The sequence below is a fragment of the Myotis myotis genome, unplaced genomic scaffold, assembly GCF_014108235.1.
Source record: "Myotis myotis isolate mMyoMyo1 unplaced genomic scaffold, mMyoMyo1.p scaffold_m19_p_22, whole genome shotgun sequence".
NCBI classification, from domain to species: Eukaryota; Metazoa; Chordata; class Mammalia; order Chiroptera; family Vespertilionidae; genus Myotis; species Myotis myotis.
The window spans coordinates 1,785,885-1,812,462 of NW_023416327.1; the positions used below are offsets into that span (position 1 = coordinate 1,785,885).

At 53.5% G+C, this 26,578-nt stretch overlaps 1 protein-coding gene across 1 annotated transcript in view; it reads right to left on the reverse strand.

The window, feature by feature from the left end:
- The window catches only part of LOC118679013 (E3 ubiquitin-protein ligase RNF213-like), a 99,940-nt gene that overhangs the window by 5,409 nt on the left and 67,953 nt on the right, over positions 1-26,578 (reverse strand). The window contains 24 exon segments of the mRNA XM_036355243.1: positions 136-316; positions 895-978; positions 1,255-1,387; positions 2,813-3,064; positions 3,927-4,018; positions 8,985-9,162; positions 10,326-10,485; positions 11,940-12,034; positions 12,612-12,646; positions 13,530-13,611; positions 13,890-14,132; positions 14,774-14,884; positions 15,576-15,722; positions 16,306-16,496; positions 16,724-16,934; positions 19,111-19,222; positions 20,909-21,008; positions 21,540-21,709; positions 22,351-22,533; positions 22,640-22,740; positions 23,727-23,847; positions 24,456-24,637; positions 24,908-25,114; positions 26,007-26,167. Of these exon segments, the coding sequence (XP_036211136.1) occupies positions 136-316; positions 895-978; positions 1,255-1,387; positions 2,813-3,064; positions 3,927-4,018; positions 8,985-9,162; positions 10,326-10,485; positions 11,940-12,034; positions 12,612-12,646; positions 13,530-13,611; positions 13,890-14,132; positions 14,774-14,884; positions 15,576-15,722; positions 16,306-16,496; positions 16,724-16,934; positions 19,111-19,222; positions 20,909-21,008; positions 21,540-21,709; positions 22,351-22,533; positions 22,640-22,740; positions 23,727-23,847; positions 24,456-24,637; positions 24,908-25,114; positions 26,007-26,167 (3,532 nt within the window).

The window sequence follows — 26,578 nt, forward strand, 5'->3', positions numbered from 1 at the left end:
CAGAGGCCTGTAACACTTGAGGGCGGGGCTGGACCTGCTTTTGCCAGAGAGCTGACTTGGCCTGCGGACCCTGCCCCCAGGGCTCAGAAACGCCTCCCTGGGCTGAGAGGGCAGGACCCCCGGGCATGCCCTCACCTGTGCTCCTCCTTGGAGAACTTCTCCACCGCATAGACCATCTCGTTGTGCAGGCCGATCAGGTAGCTGACCAGTGCTGTGGCGCAGAGGCCCAGGCCCTGGCGACGGGGCAGAATGACCTCAAACTCTGTGTCCAGGTCCCGGTCGGCACAGCAGTAGTCTGCAGGCAGCTTGATCTCCCCTTTAAAGGACAGGCTGTTTTCCAGCAGCTGCTCTGAGCCGCTTCCTGCAGGGCATCAGGCCCGGAGGCCCCGCAGGAGCAGCAGCAGGGACCCCAAGCCTGAGCAGCGCCCAGGGACTGAGGTCCCCCTCCCGTTCTCCAGGTGCCACTGTCCCCAGAGCTCCCAAGTCCCTTTTGTTGGCACATGTACAGACCCAAGAGGACTGAGGGTGGATTTTCTTTTTTCTTTTTTATTGATTTCAGAGAGGAAGGGAGAGAAGAGAGTAAATATCAATGAGATTTACACATCAATCATTGATCAGCAGCCTCCTGCACGCCCCACACTGGGGACAGAGCCCACAACCAGGGCCCGTGCCCTGACCCGGAATTGAACTGTGACCTCCTGGTTCATAGGTTGACGCTCAACCACTGAGCCAAGCCAGCCAGGCCAGAGGGTGGATTTTCCAGCTGTGTGGTTTCACCATCCCAGACCCCTCCACCCAGACGCAGGTGGTGCTGTGTGGAGAGGGGACTGCAGGCAGGGCCATGAGGACGGGTCCTCCTGTGGCCTTTTGCGTTGAAGGGGAGCGTGCACTCACCGCGAGTCTCCAGAGACCTCCTCAGCTTGTTCCACGTGGACAGAAACATCGTGATGCGGCTGTGGAGCAGCTGCTTCAGGCCCCCTGCCAAACACCCCCACTGTGCAGGTCAGACCCGCCAGGACATTGCGCTGGCCCTACACCCGCTCACCAAATGCTGCTGCCTTGGGAGCATGGCGGCCCAGTGTGGGGAGCTGGAGTGAGGCTGCAGCAAAGCCTTCGCCGTGTCCCGGGGTTCATGGCAGCCCATTCTCCTGCGAAAAGTGCCCGCGGGCCCAGAACTGCCCCCACCCCCAGTTGGAATGACCCTTGAGCCACCAGACACAGGTGTCCTGACCTCCTGTGACGGGAGAGTCCTACCTGAGCTGTGACTGTCAATGAAACCTCTGATGGACTGGTACTCAGCTTCTGGAACATTCTGGAATCGTTCCACCAGATCCCTCTGCAGGGCCAGAATCTCAGGCAAGAACTTCACCAGTCTCAGCTCTGCTTCCTGGGGAGGGAAGACCGACCCATCACATCCCTCTTCTGCCCAGAAAGTGCCACTGGGAACAGAGGCCGTGGGGCTGGCTCATGGCGTGTGTTTGTATTTTCATCCAGTCAACGTGGCTTTTTTAAAAAAAATTTTCACTCGAGAATATTTGCCATTGATTTATAGAGAGAGAGGAAAGAAGGGAGGGAGAGAGAGAGAAACATGGATGTGTTAGCTACACACCCTAACCCAGGGGGGAGATGGAGCTGCAACTGAGGTGTGTGCTCTTGACCAGTATTTGAACCCATGACACTCTAACCACTGAGAAAACCTGGCCAGGGCCAGAGTGGCATTTTGTGTGAGCCTTGGAAATGGGGAAAAGGCTGTTCCATGCCTTCAGCAAGCAGCTCCTGGCGGTTCGCCATGTGTCAGCACGTTCTACACTCTGGAGGCAGTGGAGTAGACAAAGCCCCTGTCTCACAGGCCCACATATCAGCCTCTATTCCAGTGATGGCGAACCTATGACATGTGTGTCAGAGGTGACACGCAAACTCATTTTTTTGGTTGATTTTTCTTTGTTAAATGGCATTTAAATATAAAAAATAAATATCAAAATAAATCTTTTTTATACTATGGTTGCAAATATCAAAAAATTTCTATATGTGACACGGCACCAGAGTTAAGTTAGGGTTTTTCAAAATGCTGACACGCTGAGCTCAAAAGGTTCGCCATCACTGGTCTAGGGCCCAGGGGATGGGCTGGGTGTGGAGAGGAGCAGCCCAGAGCCCAGGACCTGGAGCCCAGGCGGGGTGCCTGCCTCACCCCGGGGTGCCATGCTGAGGACCTGGCCTGAGCACCTTCCCAGGGACAGAGCAGGGCCTTAACATGAAGCCCCTCTGCTGTGAGCTCGCTCTCTGGGACTCTTGCTAAGCTGCAAACACTGCTCCGTGGAGGGAAACAACTGGGATGTCTACTGTAGAAAATGCAAGTCCCGGGCACTGAACTAAGAGCAGTGTGTGTTTCTGGTTCTAAGGATACGACCATCCCTAAATGCCCCTTGTGCTGTAAACCCAAACAGTTCAGGAACGGTGAGATTTTGTTTGACTTTAGACTGGAATTTTTCATTCAACAGACATGCATGGATGACCAACTGCCCCAGGCGCTGGGGGGATGGAGGTGGCCGGACATGGCCAGGCGAGACTCATAGCCTGTTCTTTCTTGCTCCCCAGGTCTTTGCAGATTCCCACTAATTCCACCTCGTGCATGATTCCTCTGTGAGTTAAGTTCACACCACCCTCCCCTTTGTCCTCTGCTGCAGATAGCTGGGTCAGGATCCAACCCTGAAGCAGGGTTCCCGGTGCCCACCCTTAGGGAAGATCAGGCTGTCTTCTAACCATGCCTCAGGCTCGAAGGGGAATAGGCAGATGGTCCCTGCCAGGTGCCCACCTTCTGCAGGAACCTCCAGAGGACTGGCACAGTCTCCTGGCCGTTTTTCTGCTCCACGACGTGCCGGAGGTGCTCCACAGTGATCCTGGTGCGGCAGCTCCACATCTTTGAGCAGTGGACTGCGCTGCCCCGGGGCAGGCGGTGCAGGAAGGTGGCCGGGTCCTCGAACACGATCCTGGCCACCAGGTTGGATTGGACATGCTTGTCGCGGCTGACGAGATTGTTCACCTCTAGGAGGGTTTTATCCAGATGCTACATGGGGCAAATGATACCAGGCGCTGGGTATGAGGCACACTGTGGACAGATGGGGTCACCTAGGACGGGGCCGTGGGCGAATGAGCAGGAGCCTGACCTGCTCATTTTATTTTTTTGTTTGTTAATCCTCACCCGACAATATTTTTTCCATTGAAAGTGGAAGGTGGGGGAGAGACAGAGAGATACATGGATGTGAGAGAGACACATGGGTTGGTGGCCTCACACATGTGCCCTGACCAGCACTGGTGATCAAGACTACAACTGAGGCACATGCCCTTGATGGGAACTGAAGCTGGGACCCTTCAGTCCAAGGGCTGACACTCTAACCACTGAGCCAAACCGTCTAGGCCGACCTGCTCATTTGACACATAATCAAATATCCATGTTGGTTAACTTTCATCCCAATTCTGTATGGTTTTGTCTGCCCAGATGGCATGAGACTCGGGCCTACACCTTCCTCCCACCCTGTTACTCGCTGAGGCTTATTTCCTGATGGGCTTTGTTACTCTGAGGAGCATCCTTGTCTGACTAGGAGTAGTTGACCTATGGTCCTTAGTACACACTGGGGGCGGGTCTATGTGTGGTCGTTTACGTCTCTGCCTCTTGCTTTCACAATCTGCTGTGAAATGAAACGGAGAGAAAACTATGCCCCGCACCTTCTGGGCTCCAGCTGTTCCTCCCCCGATGCACCACGGGCGAGGGAGGGAGAGGTCGGATGGCAGGCAGGGGTGACCTGGGCTGGCACAGCTGGATCTGAGATTGGCCGAGGGCTCTGGCCACCTTTGCTAAGGCACATGGGCTGAACCCAGCGACTTCCCAGGAAGCCCTCCCCCCAGACCTGTTGCCCCTCTTCACGCACCTCCAGTTCGGGCAGCATGATGGCCTCCAAGAGTTTTTCCCAGGAATTTCTCTCTTCTTTGGTTGACAAGTTTTCATTAAAATTGAAAAACCCTACAAAGAAAAATGTGTGGGTTCCCCAAGGAACAAAACCCGCAGCCGTCTACATATAGTGAACCTGAATGAGTGTTAAACTGAAATAATGTTCCTTTTTCAGGGGGGTGTGGGTATCTTCTAAATTAACCAGAGTATTAAAAAAATGGCTCCTGTCCTAACCATTTGGCTCAGTGGACAGAGCATCAGCCTTCGGACTCAAGGGTCCCGGGTTCAATTCCTGTCAAGGGCATGTACCTGGGTTGCGGGCACATCCCCAGTAGGGAGTGTGCAGGAGGCAACTGATCAATGTTTCTCTCTCATCGATGTTTCTAACTCTCTATCCCTCTCCCTTCCTCTCTGTAAAAAAAAAAAAAATCTTATCTAATAATAGACAAACATGGTAATTGACCATACCTTCGCTATGCCTCCCATTGGCTAATCAGTGAGATATGCAAATTAACCGCCAACAAAGATGGTGGCTAATTTTCATACTGCAGGCAGGGCAGGACAGCCATCCAGGCCCCCGTGGGCGACCCCAGAAGCTGTCTGCCTGCCGTCCATGATCGGATTCAATTCCAGGCCGCTGGCCAGCCCCAGAAGCCCCAGAAGCTGCCTGATATGGTAATAACTCCATCAGTAAGCACTCTGAAAGCCAGTGGCATAAATGCACCAATTAAAAGACAGATTATGAGGGTGAATCAAAAACAAAACCCACTTTAAATATAAAGACACATAAAGATTAAAAGTAAATGAACTAAGCTGCAGCCTGTTTTGCTCAGTGGATAGAGCATTAGCCCGTGGACTGAAGGGTCCCAGGTTTGATTCCACTCAAGGGCATGTACCTCAGTTGCTGGCTTGATCCCCAGTCCCTATCAGAGCATGTGCAGGAGGCAACCAATCAATGTGTCTCTCCCTTTCCCTTCACTCTCTCTAAAATTCAATGGAAAAATATCCTTGGGTGAAGATTAACAAAAACAAAGTAAATGGATTAAGTAACATTAAAGAGATTATAAGAAAAACATATTCCAAATTTTGTTAGTTGTATAATGGTTATGTTTAAATTATTAACACCTAAGAAATTGGGTGAAGGGTACATATAATATGCTGTAGTATTTTATAGTTTTTTTTACATGTATGAGATTATTTCAAATTAAAATATTAAAAAATTAAAAATTAATAAAACATTAATTGAAATGTGTATGCATTACATGAAAAATCTCTTAATTGCTTCTAGCATAATTTATTAAATTGTGCTAAAATTTACAAGGGTTCAATTCAAAAATATCTTAATTCTAAATGATATAATAGAAAATATATAATAGTGCAGTTATAAGCACTTATCTGAAAATAAAAATTTGAAGAAGTGAATTTAAAGAAGGGATTAGCCAAAGAAAATATATGCACAACCCATGGACACAGACAACAGTATGGTGATGGCCAGAGAGAAGTGGGGGGCAAGAGCTGGGCGGAGGGGGCAGAAGGGGGGAAATAGGGACATCCTATCTACTTATATAAAAACGGTGGGTGGTGTTCGTCACATACAAAGGAACAATGACCAGAGGAAGGAAGTCAGTCCTGCAGGGTTGTCTTGGCAACAGCTGTGCCCTCCCCCAAGCTGTTTCCCGGAGCTGTTTCCTGTAAGGGCAGGGTTTGAGGCAGGAACCTGCCCTAGGAGTGTGGAGGCAGATCTTTCTAAAGTGAGCTGCGCCAGCACGGGATGAACCCGAGTGGGGCAGCTGAAAGGCTTAGAAAAGACAGACAAAAGAATGAAAGCCGGGTCTCGGTGGGACACTGCTTCTCTGAGAGACAGTGACCAGGCCCACAGCCGTGCCTTTAGTTTATAGCAGATGCTACGAGGCAAAGTAAGGGCCTGACCAAGATGTTTACAAACATTCTCCTGGGTTTCAATCCTACTCAACTACATGCACCTGAACTCTATCAAGCCCACATCACTCAGGCACGTGGGGCCACGTGTTCGGATCATAGGTTCAAGCTTACAACTACAGCTCTTGGCTATAATTGTGCTGGGAGGGCCCTGCCCCCCAAGCTGGGACTTGCACGTGGCAATGAGAGGACTGTGTCCTCTCATCAGTCCAAGGCTTGAACCTGTCCAAAACACTGTATTGGCTCCCCACAATAAAGTTTTAATTCTGTTTCTTTGTTACTAATTTAGCCCCACCCCATAACAATGAAACAAAGGAAAATTTCCCCGTCCAATTTCTGAATAGTATTACTCCTTCGGGAATGCCGTGTCATAAGTTAAAATTGAAAGTGGGTGCAATCATCATGCTATTGAGAAATCTTAATAGTAAATGGGGTCTTTGTAATGGTACCAGATTTATTATCAAAAGATTACAACCTAACATTATCGAAGCTGAAGTATTAACAGGATCTGCAGAGGGAGAGGCTGTTCTGATTCCAAGAATTAATTTGTCCCCATCTGACACTGGCCTTCCATTTAAATTGATTCGACGACGGTTTCCCGTGATGCCAGCATTTGTGATGACTATTAATAAATCACAAGGACAAACTCTAGACAGAGTAGGAATATTCCTATCTGAACCCATTTTCTCACGTGGTCAGTTATATGTTGCTTTCTCTCAAGTTTGAAGAGCATGTGATGTTACAGTTAAAGTTCTAAGTACTTCATCAAAAGGGAAGTTAGTCAAGCACTCTGAAAGGGTTTTCACTCTTAATGTGGTGTACAGGGAGATATTAGAATAAGTTTAATCACTTTATCAGTCCTTGTTTCCATCACTGTTGTTTTCATATCCTGTTTTTGTTGTTTTCATATCATATTTTTGTTGTTTTTATATCATGCCTCTGTTGTTGTTATATCCTTTTTTTTACTGTTTATTTATTAATAAATTTATATATGATTTTCATATACATTTTACTAATTTCCTTTCATCTCTCACACTTCTATTATAAAGGGCAAATAGCAATATTAAAATATCTCTTCTAATTAATTCCCTTTAAAAAATATATTTTATTGATTTTTTACAGAGAGGAAGGGAGAGGGATAGAGAGTTAGAAACATCGATGAGAGAGAAACATCGATCAGCTGCCTCCTGCACAACCCCTACTGGGTATGTGCCCACAACCAAGTTACATGCTCTTGACCGGAATCGAACCTGGGACCCTTCAGTCCACAGGCTGATGCTCTATTCACTGAGCCCAACCGGTTAGGGCAATTAATTCCCTTTTAATGTGCACAAATTCCATGCACCGGGCTACTAGTATCTAATCTAATAATAGACAAACATGATAATTGACCCTACCTCTGCTATGCTTCCCATTGGCTAATCAGCAGGATATGCAAATTAACCCAACTAAGATGGCGGCCGGCAGCCACTCAGCTAAAGCGAGCAGGAGGCTTGCTTGCTCCAGTGATGGAGGAAGCCAAGGTTCCCCATGTGCCGCGGCCCTGCTCTGAGCTCCGGAAGCAACAATGTTTCAATTATAGAAGCTAAACAAACCCCAGATACCTGCTTTCAGCAGGCCGTGGCCTCAGAGCTGGAGTGGCAATTATAGACGGTAAATAAATCCCAGAATAAAAAAAAAAGAAAAAAAGGAGAGGCTGGGAGCTTCAGTCGCCGGCTTGGCCAGCCTGAAAACAGCCCTCAGCCCCTCATCCAGACTGGCCAGGCACCCCAGTGGGGACCCCACACGGAAGGGTGTGTGACCAGCTGCAAACAGCCATCAGCCCCTCACCCAGGCTGGCCAGGCACCCAAGCGGGACCTCCACCCTGATCCGGGACACTCTTTAGGGCAAACCAGCTGGCCCCCACCTGTGCACCAGGACTCTATCCTATATAGTAAAAGGGTAATATGCAAACTGACCCTAACAGCAGAAAGACTGGGGATGACTGGTCACTATGACACACACTGACCACCAGGGGGCAGACGCTCAATGCAGGAGCTGCCCTCTGGTGGTCAGTGCGCTCCCACATGGGGGAGCTCTGCTCAGCCACAAGTCAGGCTGATGGCTGCCAGTACAGCGGTGGTGGTGGGAGCCTCTCCTGCCTCAGCAGCACTAAGGATGTCTGACTGCAGCTTAGGCCTGCTCCCCGCTGGCAAGTGGACATCCCCTGAGGGCTGCTGGGCTTCCAGAGGGATGTCTGATTGTCAGCTTAGGCCCAATCCCCCGAGGAGCAGGCCTAAGCCAGCGGGTGGTCATCCCCTGAGGGGTCCCAGAATGCGAGAGGGCACAGGCTGGCTGAAATTTTTGTGCACTGGCCCTCTGCTGAATGGCAGAATGGCTGGTTGCTATGATGCACACTGGCCACCAGGGGGCAGATGCTCAATGCAGGAGCTGCCCCCTGGTGGTCAGTGCACTTCCATATGGGGAGTGCCACTCAGCCAGATGCTGGCTCATGGCTGGCCAGCACAGTGGTGGTGGCAGGAGCCTCTCCCACCTCTGTGGCAGCACTAAGAATGTCCAACTAATGGTTTAGGCCAGATCCCTTGGGGACCTAAGCCTTTAGTCGGACATCCCCAGAGGGCTCCCTGGCTGCCAGAAGGATATCTGACTGCAAGCTTAGTCCTGATCCCCTGGGGAGTGGGTCTAAGTCAACAGGTGGACATCCCCCAAGGGGTCCTGGACTGTGAATGGGCGCAGGCCAGGCTGAGGGACACCCCCCTCCCGAGTGCACAAATTTTTGTGCACCAGGCCTCTAGTCAATAAAATATATTTTAAAAAATGGCTCCTGCTGTTACCCCCCCCCCCCCCATGTTCTCTGTGAAGATGCATCAATTTCTGACATTGGAGACTGCAAAGCCTCCCCACATACCCCCTCTCTGCTAATGACCAGACTCTCGCAGGTCTTCACCCAGCAAAGAGCTTGGAAAGGACAGATGAGTCTGTCCCTCCGCTGGCAGGCACACTGCTCCCACCGTGCCCATTGCCACCCTTCTGTCTCCCCCAGGCCCTGCATTCTGTGCCCCAGGGCCTCCGCAGGCACCCCTCGCCCCAGTCCCTTACTCTTGGGTAAAAGGGGCTGCTGCTTGAACAGGATGCACAGGACGAGGTGCGCCACCTGGGCCGTATCATCAGCGCTCTTGCCCAGCATCTGCATCAGCTGCTGCAGGTCCCTCTGGATGTGCTGCTGGAGGAACGCACTTGGATCCCTCACTGCGGGCTTGATGATGTCAATCAGAGCCTGAGATGGGTGGGGAGAGTGCATCAGACAGGCGGTGTGTGGGGCCAGGAGGAAAACACCAGCTCTGAGTCAGGAGGTGGTTCTCAAGGAGGTGGTTCTCAAAGAGGAGGCAGGAAGGTGGAGTAGCAGACAAGGGGGCTCCATGATCATGGGAGGGAAACAGGGCTCCTCAGAGCCAGGTCTCACTGCTCTCGTGGTTCAGTAACTCAGAGGACAGGCCACTCTTCCGGCCCAAAAGCCCAGACACGGAAAGACTGTGAGTGCGTCAACCTCTCCACACTCAGGTGTGGATGGCGCCAGTCACTGAAAATGGACTTCAGCCCTAGCCAATGTAGCTCAGTGGATAGAGCGTTGGCCTGCGGACTGGAGGGTCCCAGTTCGATTCCGGTCAAAGGCACATGGCTAAGTTGCAGGCTCAATCCCCAGTAGCGGGTGTGCAGGAGACAGCCGATCAATGATTCTCTCATCATTGATGTTTCTATCTCTCTCTCCATCTCCCTACCTCTTTGAAATCAATAAAAATATCCTATATAATAAAAGCCTAATATGCTAAGTGTCTGGTTGTTCGGTCGGCCATTCAACCAATCAAAGTGTAATATGCTAATGATATGGTAAGACTGCTCAACCGCTCACTATGATGTGCACTGACCACCAGGGGGCAGATGCTTCTTCTGGTAAGTTAGCTTGCTGCTGGGGTCCGGCCAATTGGGACTGAGCGAGACGGGCTGGATATGCCCTGGAGCCCTCCCGCGGTCCCTCCCTGGCTGGCCAACCTCCCGCATCCCTCCCTGGCCCTAATTGTGCACCGGTGGGGTCCCTCAGCCTGGCCTGATCCCTCTCGAAAACTGGCACCCCTTGGGGGATGTTGGAGAGCCAGTTTTGGCCCGATCCAGCAGGCCAGGCTGAGGGACTCCACTGGTGCACGAATTCGTGCACTGGGCCTCTAGTACTGAAAATAAAATGGACTTGATAAAGGCTGGTGAGCACTTCTCCATCCCACCAGATGCTGCCTTGGGCAGAGTCAGGGTGTGTAAACTTTGTGTTACCTGATGGATTCGGTAGAAAGACAAATCCGAAACACACAGGAGGGGCTAGGCCCTGTGAAACAGTAGGGCACACAGGGCTGCAGGACAGAACACAGAGCTGGACATCCCTGCAGGTACCTTGGGGCTGTGGGCTGCACCCAAAAGCATAGCCAGGTGAGTGAGGAGCCGGGCGAGAAGAAAGACCACCGGGGACAGCTCTCGGTCAGAAAGCACCACCTCATCACTGGGGGGTGGGCTTCCCAGCACGTGGCCAGTCTGTGTTCTGTCTTCCTTGTTTCTGGAAAGAGTAGGAGAGGCCCAGTGAGGGCAAAGGTCATCTCTTCTCAGCTCAGGGACACACCTAGGTCCTGGGGGCCTGAAGACCGGATTCATGTTTGGGGAAAAGAATAATGTTAAAAGCACCTCTTCTGCTAAGCCCAGACCACTTTCCCAAGAGCCTTTCTCTTCCTAGAACCACCCTCCTGGCTGTCCTGCAGCCACAACATTCTCAGGGAAAAGGGGCTGAAAGAAGCAGCATTCAGTGCTGTCCAGGGGCCACCCCTCAACATGAACGGCTGGACCTGCTTCTTCCGCTGCAATCACATGGGACAGAAGGCGGGCTCAGGACAGCCAGAGTCTGGGGCAGCCGACATTGATATGGAGACATGGGCAGAGCGGTCTCCTTTTCCCAAATCAAAGACTGGCACCAAGGCCAGGTGAAGGAGTTCTGGCCAAGCCCAGATGGCAGGTACTGTGTGATAGACAAGTCCAGTTGCAGAAATAGGGTGTCCCTAGAAAATGTACACATGCTTTAACAGCGGATATCTCAATTGATGTTTCTTTCTTTTCAGATTTAACCCATTGGAATTACTAATCACTCAAAGTGAGCCCGACCATCATGGCTCAGTGGTTGAGTGTTGACCTATGAACCAGGAGGTCAGGGTTCCATTCCCCATCAGGGCACAGGCCCTGATTGTGAGCTCAATCCCCAGTGCAGAAGGCAGCCAATCAACGATTCTCTCTCAACGTTGATGTTTCTATTTCTCTCTCCCTCTCCCTTCCTCTGTAAAATCAATAAAAGTATATTAAAAAAATAATTATTCAAGGTGTGTATACATTTTTGGGGACACATATTTGTACCTATTACTTTGAATACCTGTTGGCAGTTCTAGAACATTCTGATGGTTTATTGAGACAACAGGTTGGAATATTTTGAACTGTGGCTACACCAGAATAGCCAGGGAGGACAATGACCATGGAGAGGCCCGCCTCCTGTCTCAAGGCAGCATTTACTCCTGTCTGGACAGGTGAGCAGGGTAGGTTGGGAGACCAGGCTTTCTTGGGATGGGAGGGGTTTGAGGGAGCCAAGTGACTTTACCAGTGAGATGGTGTCTGTCCCGTGGGTTTTGCAGACTGAAATGTCCTCAGAATTAGATCACCTGCCTACGTCACACATATCTCAGTGGGTGCTTGCCCTGGGCAGGCCCACGTGGGAGACACCTGTATGAACAGGCGCTCATATAACAGTACTAATATGTGTTCTGCTCTGCCCTTCCGAGCCCAGGTGGCCAATGGCACATCTGGTACATCGCCGTGTATGACCATGGGACCGTGGCCCGATCCCTGCCGGTCAGTGGCCCACGTGCACTGCAGTAGTGATCCCTGTTTCGTGTCAGTTTATCAGGTGGGAGAGAAACAGCCCACGGTGGGGGGAAGAGGGTCTGAGAGTGAGAAGGAAACAGCCTTACGTACTTTACGACCGTGAATCCTTCGTTGGGTTTGTGGTTCCGCCCTCCGACAGGAGCACGGCAGTCGATACAGAAACTCTGCTCCATGGGCTGGCCGCACTGGGGAGAGGCAGGTGTCAGCTCAGGGCATGGGCACCATGGTGGGGGGGGGGAGGGGAGAGGGCTGGCAGGCCTACTCAGCACTGGGGCTTAGAGCCATGCGTCTCTCTCTCCTCCCCCTCGCCCCCTCTCTGCCCACCTCTCCTCTCTGGGCTAGTAACCAGCTTCTGAGCCGGTCACCACTTTGCCGTCACGTGTCCCTGAGCTCATGCTGCGGGGCCACAGAGGGTGGCTGGCGGTGGTTCCTAACCTGCAGCCATGCTGTCTCTCAGGGACCTGTAGCATCTCTGGGTGATGCACCGGGGAATCGGGGTGCTCCTGGAAGCTGGGGAGCAGGGCTAGGGATGCTGCCCAGGATGCCCCGATAAAGACAGTCACAAGGCACTGAGACTGGAGTCTGACTGGACACCCTCAGCTCCATGCAGAAGTTCAGTTGGAGCCTGGAGCAGCCCTCAGAGGCACCTGTGTTCCCTGGGAGGTCAAGACTCTCCTCCTCCTACTCCTCCATTTCCCCTCAGACACGAAGAACACACGTCTCTTGAGCCCCCGAAACCCTGCTCCCAACACCCAAACTCACCTCCCCGACACTGCACGGGTGACCTCTAGGACACACTGTGGAAAGAAGAGCAGGGCACACGTTGACTGGCAAGGTTTCCCCCACTGACCTGCGCAGGGCACAGGGAGGGCTAACCCTGTCCTGGGCCTGTCCTCCCTCCCTCCCTCCCCGTCAGGAGAGTGGGCATTTGGACCACGTGGGAAGCCAGTTGTGCACTGAACTCTCCGGAGCAGGAGAGGCCACCTCCACGCAGAGCCAGGGCTGCTGGGGAGGCAGGTGGGCGACACTTTATACACGTCCGCTCTCTGATCCGGTTCTCTGTCCTGAGCATGCTTCCTTCCAGCCTGAAGGACTATTCACTCAGCCCGCAGACTTCACAAAGCCATGGGCTATATTGCTCTGTTTCCCAGTTTCATTTTCCTAAGATAACCGCCTTAGGGCCCCACGCATGGCTGCGTTGGGGCTGAGCCTCGGGCATGGCTCCCAGTCCCCTGCTCTCCAGGAAGCAGGATGAAGGGAACAGGAGCTCATCAGGCCTTGCCTGACCAGGAAAGGTGCAAGCTCATCTATACTCTGCACACCATGCCTGTCCCGCCATGTGGCACCAACCATGTGGGTCCCTGCTCTGAGCCAAGGGCTCACATGGCACCAGGAAGCTCGTCAAAGCTCAGAGGACTTGCCCTGACCGGTGTGGCTCAGCGGATAGAGTGTCGGCCTGCGGACTGAAAGGTCCCGGGTTCGATTCCGGCCAAGGGCATGGTCCTGGGTTGCAGGTACATACCCAGTAGGGGGCGTGCAGGAGGCAGATGATAGATGTTTCTCTCTCATCGATGTTTCTAACTCTCTATCCCTCTCCCTTCCTCTCTGTAAAAAATCAATAAAGTATATTTAAAAAAAAAAAAAGCTCAGAGGACTGGGACCATGGGACAGGACACATACTGTACCACTGGACGTGTTCCAGACCCTCCCAGCTCCTGGCCTGCGCCAGCATGTCCTGGGGCATCGTCGGGAGAAATGCCCTCTGAAACACAGAGAAATCAGAGCCACCGTTAGACACAGCAGATGGCAGGAGGCCTGGCTTCCCCTCTCCCAGGCCTCGGGAGCTGTCTGTGCAGAAAGATAACAGCTCTCTGTGAAGCAACAGGGGGAGGCCTGGTTCTCCCACACTGGGCATCGGGATCGGGTGAGATGCGGGCAGACGGGGGCTCAAGGACACAAACGGGTCCAACAGTCTCCTGCACAGACAGGGCCTCTGCATGACAAGCCCACCCTGGGGTCCCCGCGTGGCTGGTGTCTTACCGCCATGGAGTCTGGGGAGAAGGCCAAGTTCCTGAGGGGCTCCAAGACCCTGTGCTGCCCGCAGAGGAGGGTGGCGGCGGTGTGAACGGCCAGCTCGGTCACCATGCCCGCCAGGCCGCCGTCTCCGGGCCCCGCGGTCCTCAGCAGCGGCAGAGCGTTGGTCACAAGGCCTGTCGCAAAATCTCTCGTGTCTGGGGACAGGGTCTGGCTTTCTTCGATGAACTTGCCAAGGGCCTTGAGTTCCTAAGGGAGAAGGTGGTTCAATGTTAAAACATGAGGAAGAATATGCCGTGAATCAAAAGGTTTGCTCTTAAGTCACGCGCCTCCCCCTCCCCCTCCCCCCCATTTGATACCAGATGGCTATCGGATATCATGGTAAACAGGGCTAAGACGCTGCCATTGAAGGGGACTGTCTGCAAGGGAAAAGTTCACGTGTGGACAGCAGCCCAGGCCCAAGCACTTACCTTCTTGCTTTAGTTTTAACTGTAATTCTAAAAGCTTTGGGTAAAGCAGAAATTAATCCCTCCATGCAAGAAGGGAGAAACCCACATCCCAGATAAAACAGACAGGTATAATTTGAGTTTGTGACTTTCTTTCAGGTTAATCATCACCTGAGGATATACTTTTCCCATTGCTTTTTAGGGAGGTGGGGGGAGAGAAACAGCGATGTGAGAGACACATTGGTTGCCTCCTGCACACGTTCGCCTGCAAGGAATGAACCTGCAACCCGGGTATAGGGATCCAACCTGTGACCCTTTGGTGCATAGGCCGGAGCTCTGTTCACTGAGTCACAGCAGCCAGGCCATGTTTGTGACATTCACCTCTATTCAGAAAGTCTCTGCAATCCCTAGGACCGCCACCCCAGCCCCGAGGCTGGCACTCACCTCTGGCTTGGGATGCAGGTGGGCGTTTTGGGACCTGTACAGCGTGGTCACCTCACGGAAGAGCGCCAGCAGCAGGTATATGGCCTGGTGAGTCTGGGAGCCCCTGCAGGCCTGGGGGGCAAGGATAGCATGGGAGGCTGGGCAGCAAGGTCCGCGCCAACCATGGGCCCCCACCCATGCGAGGGGAAGAGACCTTCCCAAGACCCTGCAGCCTGCAGCTGAGGGTCCACCTCAGGGCAACGCCTCCCAGTCCACGAGCTCCATCAAACAGTCACCAAACTCCCTGCGAATGTGCCAGAGGCCTCATGACGGGAGCCCATCACCGTCTGTCCCCTTTATAATGACATCATGGTCCCCAAATCTCTCCCGGAGCCCAGGAAAGGCCTTTTCTTTTCCTGGCACGATGCCAGGGTACATGTGGCTCACAAAGGAAGCCCAGAACACTTTAAAGACAAGATTCCAAAAATCCTGCATCATTCTTAAAATCAGCGCCGAGGGCCACGTGTGCACATAATCAGCATCCGCAGGACTGACTCCATGCGGAGGCGAGCGCAGCTGGCTGTGTCCAGAGGAGAGATCTCGGTGGAAGTGACAACACAGACGCAGCGCCAGGGACCTGCGGGCACCGACAGCCCCAGCTGCCCTCCAGGAGAGCAGATCTGCGCACTCAGCTTGACTGTGGCTGCTGTCCTGGCTGGACCGACGTGACTGCCGGCGCAGTCCCCCGGACATCCTCCCCTGTATAGTCTCACCTAACCCAGGAAAGAGAGTGTTCCCAGGGGCTCCAACAGGAGCATCCTACCTCCAGGGCAGCTGCGATGGCCTGGGGCTTGCACTCCAGGATGGCCTTGCCCACTGCATCACGGACGGCCTTGTACTCCTGCCCATGCACCAGATAGCGGTCCATCTGGCCCAGAAGGTCCTCCTGCAATCCCGGGAGCACAGGGTTCTCCAAGGTGGGGGCAGAGGGGGGAGGTTTAGCAGAGAACTGTGAGCGAGGTATGGAAGCCTGTCATCATTGGAGGTTCAGGGGCACGAACCTGGGGTTCCAGGTTGGCCCCAGGCAAGGCAGTGCAGGGCTGGGTGCACAGAGGGTGGTGTTAGGGGGGCGAGGAGGTGATGCCCACCCCGCGGTGCTGCCTGCTCCACTCACAGCAGCACCAGAGCCCAGGGGCCCTGAGCTCCAGGTGACAGTAAAACAGCCAGGGTTTCTAGCGCCATTTCATACCCAGCAACAGTAAGAATGTGTTCATTTCTAAGCATGGGACAGTCCTATGAGCCCAGGGACTTCACTGCTCAGAGGCAACTCTATCCCACTTTCCCTGTCTGGCTCCTCGTGTCATGACGCCTAAACCAGCTTTGCAGGCGGGTGGCGAGCAGCCCTCGTAAGCACGCCCCTTTCCTTCTCGCAGGCTGCTGAAGGTCATGGCCAGCGAGGGGATGGATCCCTGGAGACAGATGCAGTCCATTCCCTGGGGGTAAGGGGGGCGGGGCAGGGTGCCTAGAGGCGTGGCTGCCACGGGGCTCCTCACCTGCTGCGCCTGGACTTCCTGGGGGAACACCCACTGGGCGGGGTGGTCTGGCTGCAGGAAGCTCTGCACAAACTCCATGCCCTGGCGGCTCACGAGCCTGCGCACCAAGTACACGCGGTACCAGTCATTCCCGCTCTGCGAGCAGAAGCGCTCCAGCTGCAGCAGGAACTGCCGCTGCTCCTCCGCCAGCTCTGTGGGCCACGGAGAGTGTGGTCAGTGCAGGGCCGACAGCATCCATCCCTGTCCTAGATGCGGAGCCTGTGAAACAGGGCCCCGGCAGACCACCGAGCAGGAAGAAGGGCCGAGTCATCCTGAGGACTCCTGTGCCCGCCCCCACCCCCCACCCCCCACCCCCCGACACACACACACACATCCTGGGATTTCTGAGCCAAGGGGAGGAAGGACAGTGGAGACTTGCCTGAGCCTTCCCGCAGCTTGGAGAGGACCTCGCAGGCCCGGTCTAGGCAGAGGCGGATCCGGGCTGTCTCCTGGAGGTACTCAATAGAGGCCTCCAGGGCGGGGTCCCTACTGCACCTGGGCAGACACTCCCCAAGGAACTGGCCGTCCTCCTGGAGGTAAGTGGAGTCACCCTGGGCAGGGAGCGCGCTGTTCTTCTCATGGATCGAATCCTAGGGGACCAGAATGAAAGCATAGTGTTCTTTTTTGTTTCCTTTATTTTAATCCTCACTTGAGGGAATTTTTTCCATCGATTTTCAGAGTGGAAGGGATGGGGGAGAGGGAAAAGGGAGCGAGAGAGAAAGAGGCAGGGGGTGGGGGGAGGAGAGAAACATCAATGTGAGAGAGACATTGATTGATTGTTTTCCACACACAACCTAACCGGGGCTGGGGATCAAGTCTGCAACCCATGCATGTACCCTTGACCAGAATTGAACCCAAGAACCTTCGGTCAATGGGCTGATAATCTAACCACTGAGCAACCAGCCAGGGTGAATAGTGTTCTTTCTTTTTTTAAAAAATATATTTTTGTTGATTTCAGAGAGAAAGGGAGAGGGAGTGAGAGATAGAAACATCAGTGAAGAGAGAGAATCATTGCCCTAGCCGGTTTTTCTCAGTGGATAGAGCGTCAGCCTGCGGACTGAAGGGTCCCCGGTTCAATTCCGGCCCAGGGCACATGCCCAGATTGCAGGCTCCATCCCCAGTATGGGGCACGCAGGAGGCAGTCCATCAATGATTTCTCTCATGCTGGAAGCCAATTCCAGCATGTTCAGCAGGGCTGAATCTGGAGTGGCTGAAGGGCATTTACCCAAACCTGAAAAGGATGCATTAAATTGATTGTTTGCTGCCAGACAGCTCAGGGCATCTTAATCTACATGCTATTGCCTCCTACTGGCCAAACACCTGAACAGCCATAGGCGTTTTCCCAAATCTGACAATGGACTCTGTACCAAGCCCTGACCCTTTGAAGTGTATATCTCTGCCTCGCCTGAGGACAATTTGTGTTACTAAAAAGCATGGGGTCCTGAGAGAGGGGATCTGACCCCCAAATGCCTTTCAAAATTATGCTTTGTCTCTGGACTCTTTATTAAGTTACACACAGCCGCTTCTCCAGATTGCTGAACCCTTCTAGATGCTGGAACAAGAACCCCGGCACTCTCATCATTGATGTTTCTCTCTCTCTCTCCCTCTCCCTTCCTTTCTGAAATCAATAAAAATATATTAAAAAGAAAGAGAGAGAGAGAATCATTGATTGGCTGCCTCTTGCATGTCCCCTACTGGGCAACCCAGGCATGTGTCCTGACCGGGAATCGAACCTTGACCTCCTGGTTCATAGGTCGATGCTCAACCACTGAGGCAGGCCGGCCTGGCATGAATAGAGTTCTTTAAAAAAAAGTTTTTAATCCTCACCAGAGTATTTTAAAGTTTATCATATGATTGATCCTAGAGAGAGGAAGGCAGAGAGAGAGAGAGAGAGAAAGAGAGAGAGAGAGAGAGAGAGAAGGAAACATTGATCAAATTGAATCCATAACCTTCTGGTGTATGGGATGATGCTCCACTAACTGAGCCACCAGGTCAGGGCAAGTAGTGTTCTTTTTAAAATGCAAACCCTGGCCCTAGCTGGTGTGGCTCAGTGGATAGAGCATTGAACTGTGGCCTGAAGGGTCCCAGGTTTGATTCCGGTCAAGGGAACAAGCCCGGGTTGTGGGCTCGATCCCCAGTTGGGCACGTGCAGGAGGCAGCCGATCAATGATTCTCTGTCATCATTGATGTTTCTCTCTCTCTCTCCCTCTCCTTCCTCTCTGAAATTAATAAAAATATATTTTAAAAAAATGCAAACCCCAACCCTCCAAAATTTCCAGTGCACCTTGGAGATAAAGGAAGGATAAAGAATGTTGTAGGTTTGAGTGTAAATTTTTGGATCATGGAAAACTATTATTCCTTTTTACTTTAGAGGCAAGAAAGAGGGGACAAAGAAAACCTATGAGGAAAAAATGGTGTATGATCTAAATTTTTCATATGCACTATAAAATTTTAGAAAGTAACAAAAATACGAAGGGAATGAAACTGAAAGCTATTCATAGTCCCTGAGCTAAGTCCACAGTTCCGCTGGAGCTCAGCATTGTCAGCACCAGTGGCGTGTTCTTCCAGGCTGTTCCCTCACGCACACAACTGCCAATACAGACGATTACCGAGGGCAAAGCGACCTTTCTGAGACCTTCTGCTTCTGCACGGAACACAATCTCACCGACTACAATCACGTTCTGAGGGTTTTCAGAAGCACTTTCCATCGCATAAGCCACATGGTTCACAGGGTCGGAAGGAAATGCAGCGGGGGCGTGAGCTCACCTCCAGGCAGCTGCTGAAGAGCACGTAGAGCTCCGTCTTGTCCTCAGCCAGGAACGGCTTCTGCTCCAGCTGGGATAGGTGGTCCTGAATGCAGTCCTTCACCTCAGGGAAGCTGTGGAGAGAAGACCTGCTCATCTCAGGTCTGAAAATTCATTGTGCCAAAAAGGAAAAAAGTAGCTACCTACTTATCTCTCAATCTGCCCATATAGATAGTATATACAGCCCAGCTGGTGTGGCTCAGTGGTTGAGTGTTGACTTATGAACCAGGATGTCACAGTTCGATTCCCGGTCAGGGCACATGCCCGGGTTGCAGGTTCGATCCCCAGTAGGGGATGTGCAGGGGCAGCTGATCCATGATTCCCTCTCATCACTGATGTTTCTCTCTCTCTCCCTCTCCTTTCCTCTCTGGAATCAATAAAAAATGTTTTTAACATAGTATATACATACATACATACATATAGTATGTAACATGATTTTATTGAAAATGTGTTGGTACAATATTGGAAGAATATAAAACACCATCATTGCTGCAAGAACATCGTTGCATATCCAACGTATTGAAAAAGGCAAAGTATCTTTGTATTGTTTAAAAAATAATTCTGAACCCCCGCACTATAGCAGATCAGCACAAGCACCCAGTGGCACAGCCAGTGGTGGGGTGGGGTGGGGCGGGGCGGGGCTCAGCAGGGCTTGGCGACTGTGTCACACCCATCAGCCAGAGAGCTGATGTCTACGTGTCCACCAGTAACCCCAGGCCTGTCCACATCAGCTCGTAACACAGAAATACTTGACTGCAAAAGAGAACCAGTGACAGCAGCCGGTACGTCCTGCAGACAATGCAGATTTAAGTATGTCTTATGTCTCTAGATTTTTATCTTAAAACCAGTTCTGTAATGGTCAGTGTCCACCTGTCTCAGGACGGAGCGTATGCCCTGTCGGGGTTGATTTCTACCCCTGTGAATATGTCCACACCGCAGCGAGACGCACATACATCAGTGCCTGCATTCACACTTCTCCAAGCCAAGGGTTCGGGGAATGCGGATTGCACACATTTATCAAAGTTAGTGAAATCACAGAACATCCAAAGAGGTTCTCCTCATCTCCTTGCTTATATATCATACAAGCATAGCAAGACGCTGGCTCTGTAATAAAATGCCTCTTAAGGGCATTTTATTTGAAAATCCTGTAGGAATCCCGTTTCACAGAAATGAGGACTAAAGAAAAGGAAAACACTGGGTCCGTGGACGAGGACCCAGCAGCCTGTGTGCATGCAAATCACATCTCCGCTCTGAGACTGCTTTTGGACATTGAACTCAGAAATGGTTGTTTCTGTTAGAACCTTCCTCACTGTGTCAATCAGAAGTCGGGCTGTGCACCCAGGGCCCGACCGCAGCCTCCTGAGCACAGAGCGCTCCCGGAGAATTTTCTAAAACTGTGGCCTCTCTATCCACAGATAGAATCATAGGCGTTTAGGAGCCAAAACATAACTTAGAGGGACAGGGAGGGTGGGGGAGAGTCCGGGTACCTTCCTAAACATCATACACCTGTGGCCCGGGATCAGCCCGCAGGCCCCGACTCAGGAGTCCCTGCCGAGTCCCTCTCTGAGCCCTTCCACCCCCTCTGCCGCCACCCCCGCTGCCTCCGCTTTCTTGCCCCCAGCAAGGCCTCCAACACGCATCTGACACAGACAAATAAGGCAGGCTCTGTCCCTGCAGGGGCCTCCTCTGCATGGGGACTCCTCCTGAAGGAAGCACCCGCGAGGAAGAGAAGCAGTGGGCTTTCTGGCCGCCTTGCTGACCTGTACTTCAGGAGCAGTTTCAGGACCACCGAGCGGATGACGGGCGTCTTGTCCACGACGTCGTCAAACGGGGACAGGGACTTGGTGTGTTCACAGTGCCCTGAAACCAGAGAGAGACAGTGAGCCACCTGCACCTCAGACAGGTGTGTGGGATGAGGACAGGGCTGGGAGGTCTATAGCAGGGGTGGGGACGTCGGCCTCGGGCCGTATCAGGCCCTCGAAAGCATTTGGTCTGGGCCTGCCAAGGCATTAGGGGTGAGTTAATTAAAGGTTTGACTAAATAAGGCAGGCTAATTTTTAAACAGATAATTTTTTAAAAATATTGTTTTGTTGATTTCAGAGAGGAAGGGAGAGGGAGAGAGAGATAGAAACATCCATGATGAGAGAGAATCATTGATTGGCTGCCTCCTGCACGCCCCCCACTGGGGACAGAGCCTGCAACCTGGGCCTGTGCCCTGAGCCAGAATTGAACCGTGACCTCCTGGTTCATAGGCTGACGCTCAACCCCTGAGCCACGCTGGCCGGGCTGAGTGGATAATGTTGTATGGCCCACGAATGATGTTATAACCACCCACATGGCCTCGGCAGGAAAGCGGTTCCCACCCCTGGTCTGGGGCAGGAAGCCACGTACTTTGGGGTGCATCTCTGAGCAGTGTCTTCTCCACGAAGAGCAGGGACAGCAGTTCCTGGACCACGTCCCTGCTTGGGGGGCAGTTGTCTTTGAAGCACAGGGTGGACACCAGGTCCACGAAGAAGCTGGTGCACAAGTGGCGGAAGCGGCCGTGCTGCTCAATGGCAACCCTTGGGGACGGGAAACCACAGTCAAAGGCTGAAGGGTGGGCTGGATTCCCTCCACGAACAGTGCCTGGGATGTGGCCGGCATTTTGATTTTTTAAATACAGAGGCGTAAGTTCTCCCATCGATTAGAACCGGTCTGGAAAAGTGTGCGCTCCTCTCTCCCCAGGAACCCTTTGGAGCATCCGGACCAGCCCGCTACACTCCCAATGTCCTGTGGGTGTGTCCGAGAGGCCCCAGGGGGAAGGAAGCCAAGCCTTTCCTTGGGGAGAGCGGGCAAAGCCCCTGGGCTCCTGCTGACTTCAGCGACCTGCCCGCAGGACGTGGCCATCGGAGCTTGCTCCCCCTCAGGTCCCAGTGCAGGGTGGCAGGGACACAGTGTGAGGGTAAACGTGCAGGGCCCCCATTGTGGGTGGGCCTCTTGTGCAGCTGCCTATGACCTGACTTCCTGGTTTATCTCCTCTAACGTCGCTGCCCCCCACAGCTACACACATGTGCCTTGGGGAGACAGTGATTCTGAGACACCAGGTGTTTATGAAGGTCCACTGTCTCTCCTGGGAGTCCCCCCTTCAGGATCTCTAAGGTTAATGGACTTATATTTCTAAGATGGTAGAAAAAAGCTTTCTTGAGAGAAAATACTGTTTTACCTCGTCTCCTGGGAAACTGTGGGGGAGAAGCCGTCGGGCAGCTCCGTGAGGCACAGGGGGCAGGTCATCTGCCCGGGGGTGAGCCACTGCCTGATGCAGTCCAGGCAGAACACGTGGTCGCAGGGCAGGCAGACCGGGCTGCGTGGGTCACCCAGGCAGACGGGGCATGACTGGACCCCGAACCTAGGACCCAGGGTGGTGGTCAGCGCTGGCTTGGAGATGCCAGCAGGGAGATGCTAGGAACCCAGAGGGTCTGACTTCCCTCCCTCGGGGCTGCCGGGGAGCTCACCGGGTGAAGGTCTTGCTGGCCCGGTCCTTACACTCACGGAGAAGGGCCATCACCGCCGAGAACGGGCGGAGGGTCTTGATGTCTGAGTTCTCCTGCAGACACTGGTGGGGAAAGCAGGGATCAGGAAGAGGGTCAGCAGCGAGGGGGGCGGGTCAGCCAGTCCAGGTGCCGACACCCCCCCTGCCAGCCGGCGGACATGTGTGGTCAGCACCGTCCTGTCCATCTGCTGGGTGAGGCCTGGCGTGTGTGTCACTATCTCTGAATGCTCTTTGTGACACTGTTGCTTTTGGGAGAGAGACGACATTCTTTTTAACCTTCACCTGAGGATATTTTTTCATTGATTTGCAGACAGAGTGGAAGGGAGGGAGGAAAAAGGAGGGAGAGAAAGAAAAACATTGATGTGAGAGATACACATCCATTGGTTGGCTCCCATACATGCCCCAAGCAGGGCTGGGGATAGAACCCAAAACCGAGGTATGTGCCCTTGACCAGAATAAAAACTGAGACCCTTCAGTCTGTGGGGCCACACTCTAACCACTGAGCAAACCGGCCAGGGCATCTTTATATACATATAATTTCCGAGAGAAGGGAAAGGGAAAGAAAGAGAAACATCCATGATGAGAGAGAACACTGATCAGTTGCCTCCCCTCCCCAGGGAGAACAGAAGATCCTGTGATCCCTTAAGACGTGGCTGAAACATTCTATCACTCTGTCCCCAGCTTCTGCAACCTGCAGGTCCCGCTCACTCCCGGTACCTGGCACCATCTGATGGGCTTACCAATTCCCTGTTTTCTGCTCTTGGGCTTTTAGAATGTTCCCAAGTTTTGGCAAGTGGTCAGGGGGCTGGTCTGGGGTCCCCTGGCGGCCTGGGCGGAGCTCTGCCTTCCCCCCATTCTCCGCATGGTCGTTTCCGTGCAGCGATCTGCTCGGATTGCACTGAGGACAGGGCCCAGGACCCAGCAGTGACCACGCAGAGACCGGTGGCCTGTGTGGGGAGGTCTCTGCCCTTGGTACTTTAGACAACCTTGTGGCGCTGAAGTCATACCTGGGTCCCTCTCCCTCTCAGACACGCAGGCCATCGCCTCACCTTGTCCAGAGAGAAGACATAATCCGTCAGCAGCGTGTGCAGCTCGGGCGAGTGGTCCTCAGTCCCCAGGAGCACGTGCTCCACGAAGAGCGCAACAGAGAAGATGCGAGTCCACTGGCCTCTGTCAGGAGAGTGCCCTGCTCAGCTCTGACAAAGGAGCCTGGGGCACCACGAGGAGGGGCCCTGGAGTGGGGGACAGGCCACGGATCCGGGTGCAGAGGGAGGGGGCCTGGGTGCAGGCGAAGGGGGGCTGGGGTGCAGGTGGAGGGGCCTGGTGCGCCCTGTGCTGTGAGCCCGACCTGTACCACTTCATCTCCCCTGGACCTCATGGGGATGTAACTCGATGTCACACATGCTGAGCTCAGCCTGTGCCTGGTGAGTCCCTCTGTGCCCCTAAGACCAGCACAGAACGTGTACCCGATGTGCGACTGCCCTGGCTGTGCCCCCCACCTTGTCGTCCTGCTCTCCCTATCTTGCTTGGGATCCGTTCCGGGTGCCCCGTGGCCACAGTATTCCTGCTTGCCTTTCTGTCCCCCTTCATCCCTGCACACCCGGAATGCGGTTTTCTCTTCTTCCCGGGGTCTCCAGCACCAGCGTGCAGCCTGGCATGGGGAGGGCTCCACAGATGTAAGGAGGGAAGGAGGAAGGGGCTCCTCCATGCCGGCACCTGTGTCCTTCTCCCGGACTCAGCGGGCTACTGTGGACAGGAGTGGAAGGTGGGACGCTCACCTGACTTCTCCGATGAGGCCGCTGGCCCTGCGCCCCGGGCCCTGCACGTAGCCCTCAGAGCAGAGCAACTGCAGGGGCACCGCCAGGCTCTTCACCGCCCGCAGCCACGCCTGGGGGCTGGGCTTCAGGAGGTCCCTGGTCAGCAGCTCTGTGCAGGCCAGGGCTGCCCAGGCGTCCAGGGTCTGTGGAGGGTGAGTGGGGACTCAGCTGCTGCCCAGCCCCTGTGGTGGCGCTAGGTCTCATGCCAGAGGCCCGGAGGCCCAGCTCCCAGTCCCATCTTCACTGTCCTGGGTGCAGAAGGCACTTACTGGATGTGTCTCACGTCTGAATCTCGCGATGCATGTGCCTCATGCAGGAGCCTCGCATTTGGAGCTTGACTGCCAGCCTCCCCACCCTCCCTTCAGGAAGGCCCGGCCCCGGCCAAGCACTAACTGTCCCCAGAAGGCACCTACCATCTCAGGTCCAGCCAAGTCCTGCCTCCGGGCAGCTGCTGCCAGGCTGTCTAGAACTGGGGGGTAGATAGTCAAGATTCTGGAGAAGTTCTGGAGCCGGACCCTGAAATGCTGGTAGGCCCAGTGCACCCACGGGAGGGAGAGCTCCTGTTTAGGGCTCCCCACCCTCAGCTGTTGGACGCAGGACCACAGAGCCATCTGCAGGAACTGGAGGGGGGGGGGGGCGAGGAGGGAGGAGGACAGGCTTTCAGGGTGTGTTTGTAAATCACACCCAGACACACACAGAGACACACACAGTTACACACAGACACACACAAATACACTTTATTTTATTTAAATATATTTTTATTGATGTCAGAGAGGAAGGGAGAGGGAGAAAGAGAAACTTTAATGATGAGAGAGAATCATGGATCGGCTGCCTCCTGCACGCCCCCTACTGGGGATCGAGCCCACAACCCGGGCCTGTGCCCTGACAAGGAATTAAACCGTGACCTGGTTCATAGGTCGACACTCAACCACTGAACACACTGGCCAGGCATAATTTTCATTTTTTAAAGTTGGGGGATTTCCTTATTGATTCCTAAGAATAGTTTATTAATTAATCATATTGGTTATATGTGCTCCTCAAATATGATCCTTTCCTCTTTTTTAAAAATTTTTTTAAAAAATGTATATATTTTATTGATTTTTTACAGAGAGGAAGGGAGAGGGATAGAGAATCAGAAACATCGATGAGAGAGATCGATCAGCTGCCTCCTGCACACCCCCCACTGGGGATGTGCCCGCAACCAAGGTACATGCCCTTGACCGGAATCGAACCTGGGACCTTTCAGTCCACAGGCCAATGCTCTATCCACTGAGCCACACCGGTCCGGCCCCTTTCCTTTTTTATGTACAAAAGTTTAAAAGATGTTCATCTTTCCATTGTAATGGTCAGTGAAACGTTTACTTAATTTTCTTCAAGAGAAACTAAGCATTGAAAAGCAGCAGTTCCAGGGGCTGAGGGAGTGGCTAGGTGGCACCCACGGTGCGCCCCTAGACCACGCTCTGCCCGCAGCTCCGTGTCCGCAGCCGGGCGTGGCCCAGCGCCCGCACTCACCTCCAGTTCTGGCCACGTGGACACCTGCACGGTCAGGAGCAGGAAGTCCCTCAGGTAGGCCCGCAGCAGCTCCTGCCGCTCCTCTGCACGCAGCCGGGCGAGGAAGTGGCCCAGCGGGGTCTGCCGGAAGATCTCCACCAGCTTCCCTACCGGTCCCGGTCCTGCGGAGGGGCCCACAGGGTGGGGGGTGAGGGCCAGGCCACGTTCTCCCTCCCTCCCCCGGGGCGCGGCCTCCATGGGTGGGCCCGCCGCTCTGCTGACTTATACAGCAGGGAAGGGGCTACGCCACGCACGACCTTGAAGGACACTGGGCGATCTACTCTGAGGTCATTTCTAGATGCTTTAGATATTTTTAGGGCAACGACAGACACAAAGGCAGAATCAATGTTAAATTTCAGTCACAGCCCGGCGGGTTGAGTATCAACCTATGAACCAGGAGGTCACAGTTGGATTCCTGGTCAGGGCACTTGTCCGGGTTGCAGGCTCAGTCCCCAGTGTGGGGCAGGTGGAAGGCAGCCAATCAGTGACTCCTCTCATCATGGATGTTTCTACCTCTCTCTCCCTCTCCCTTC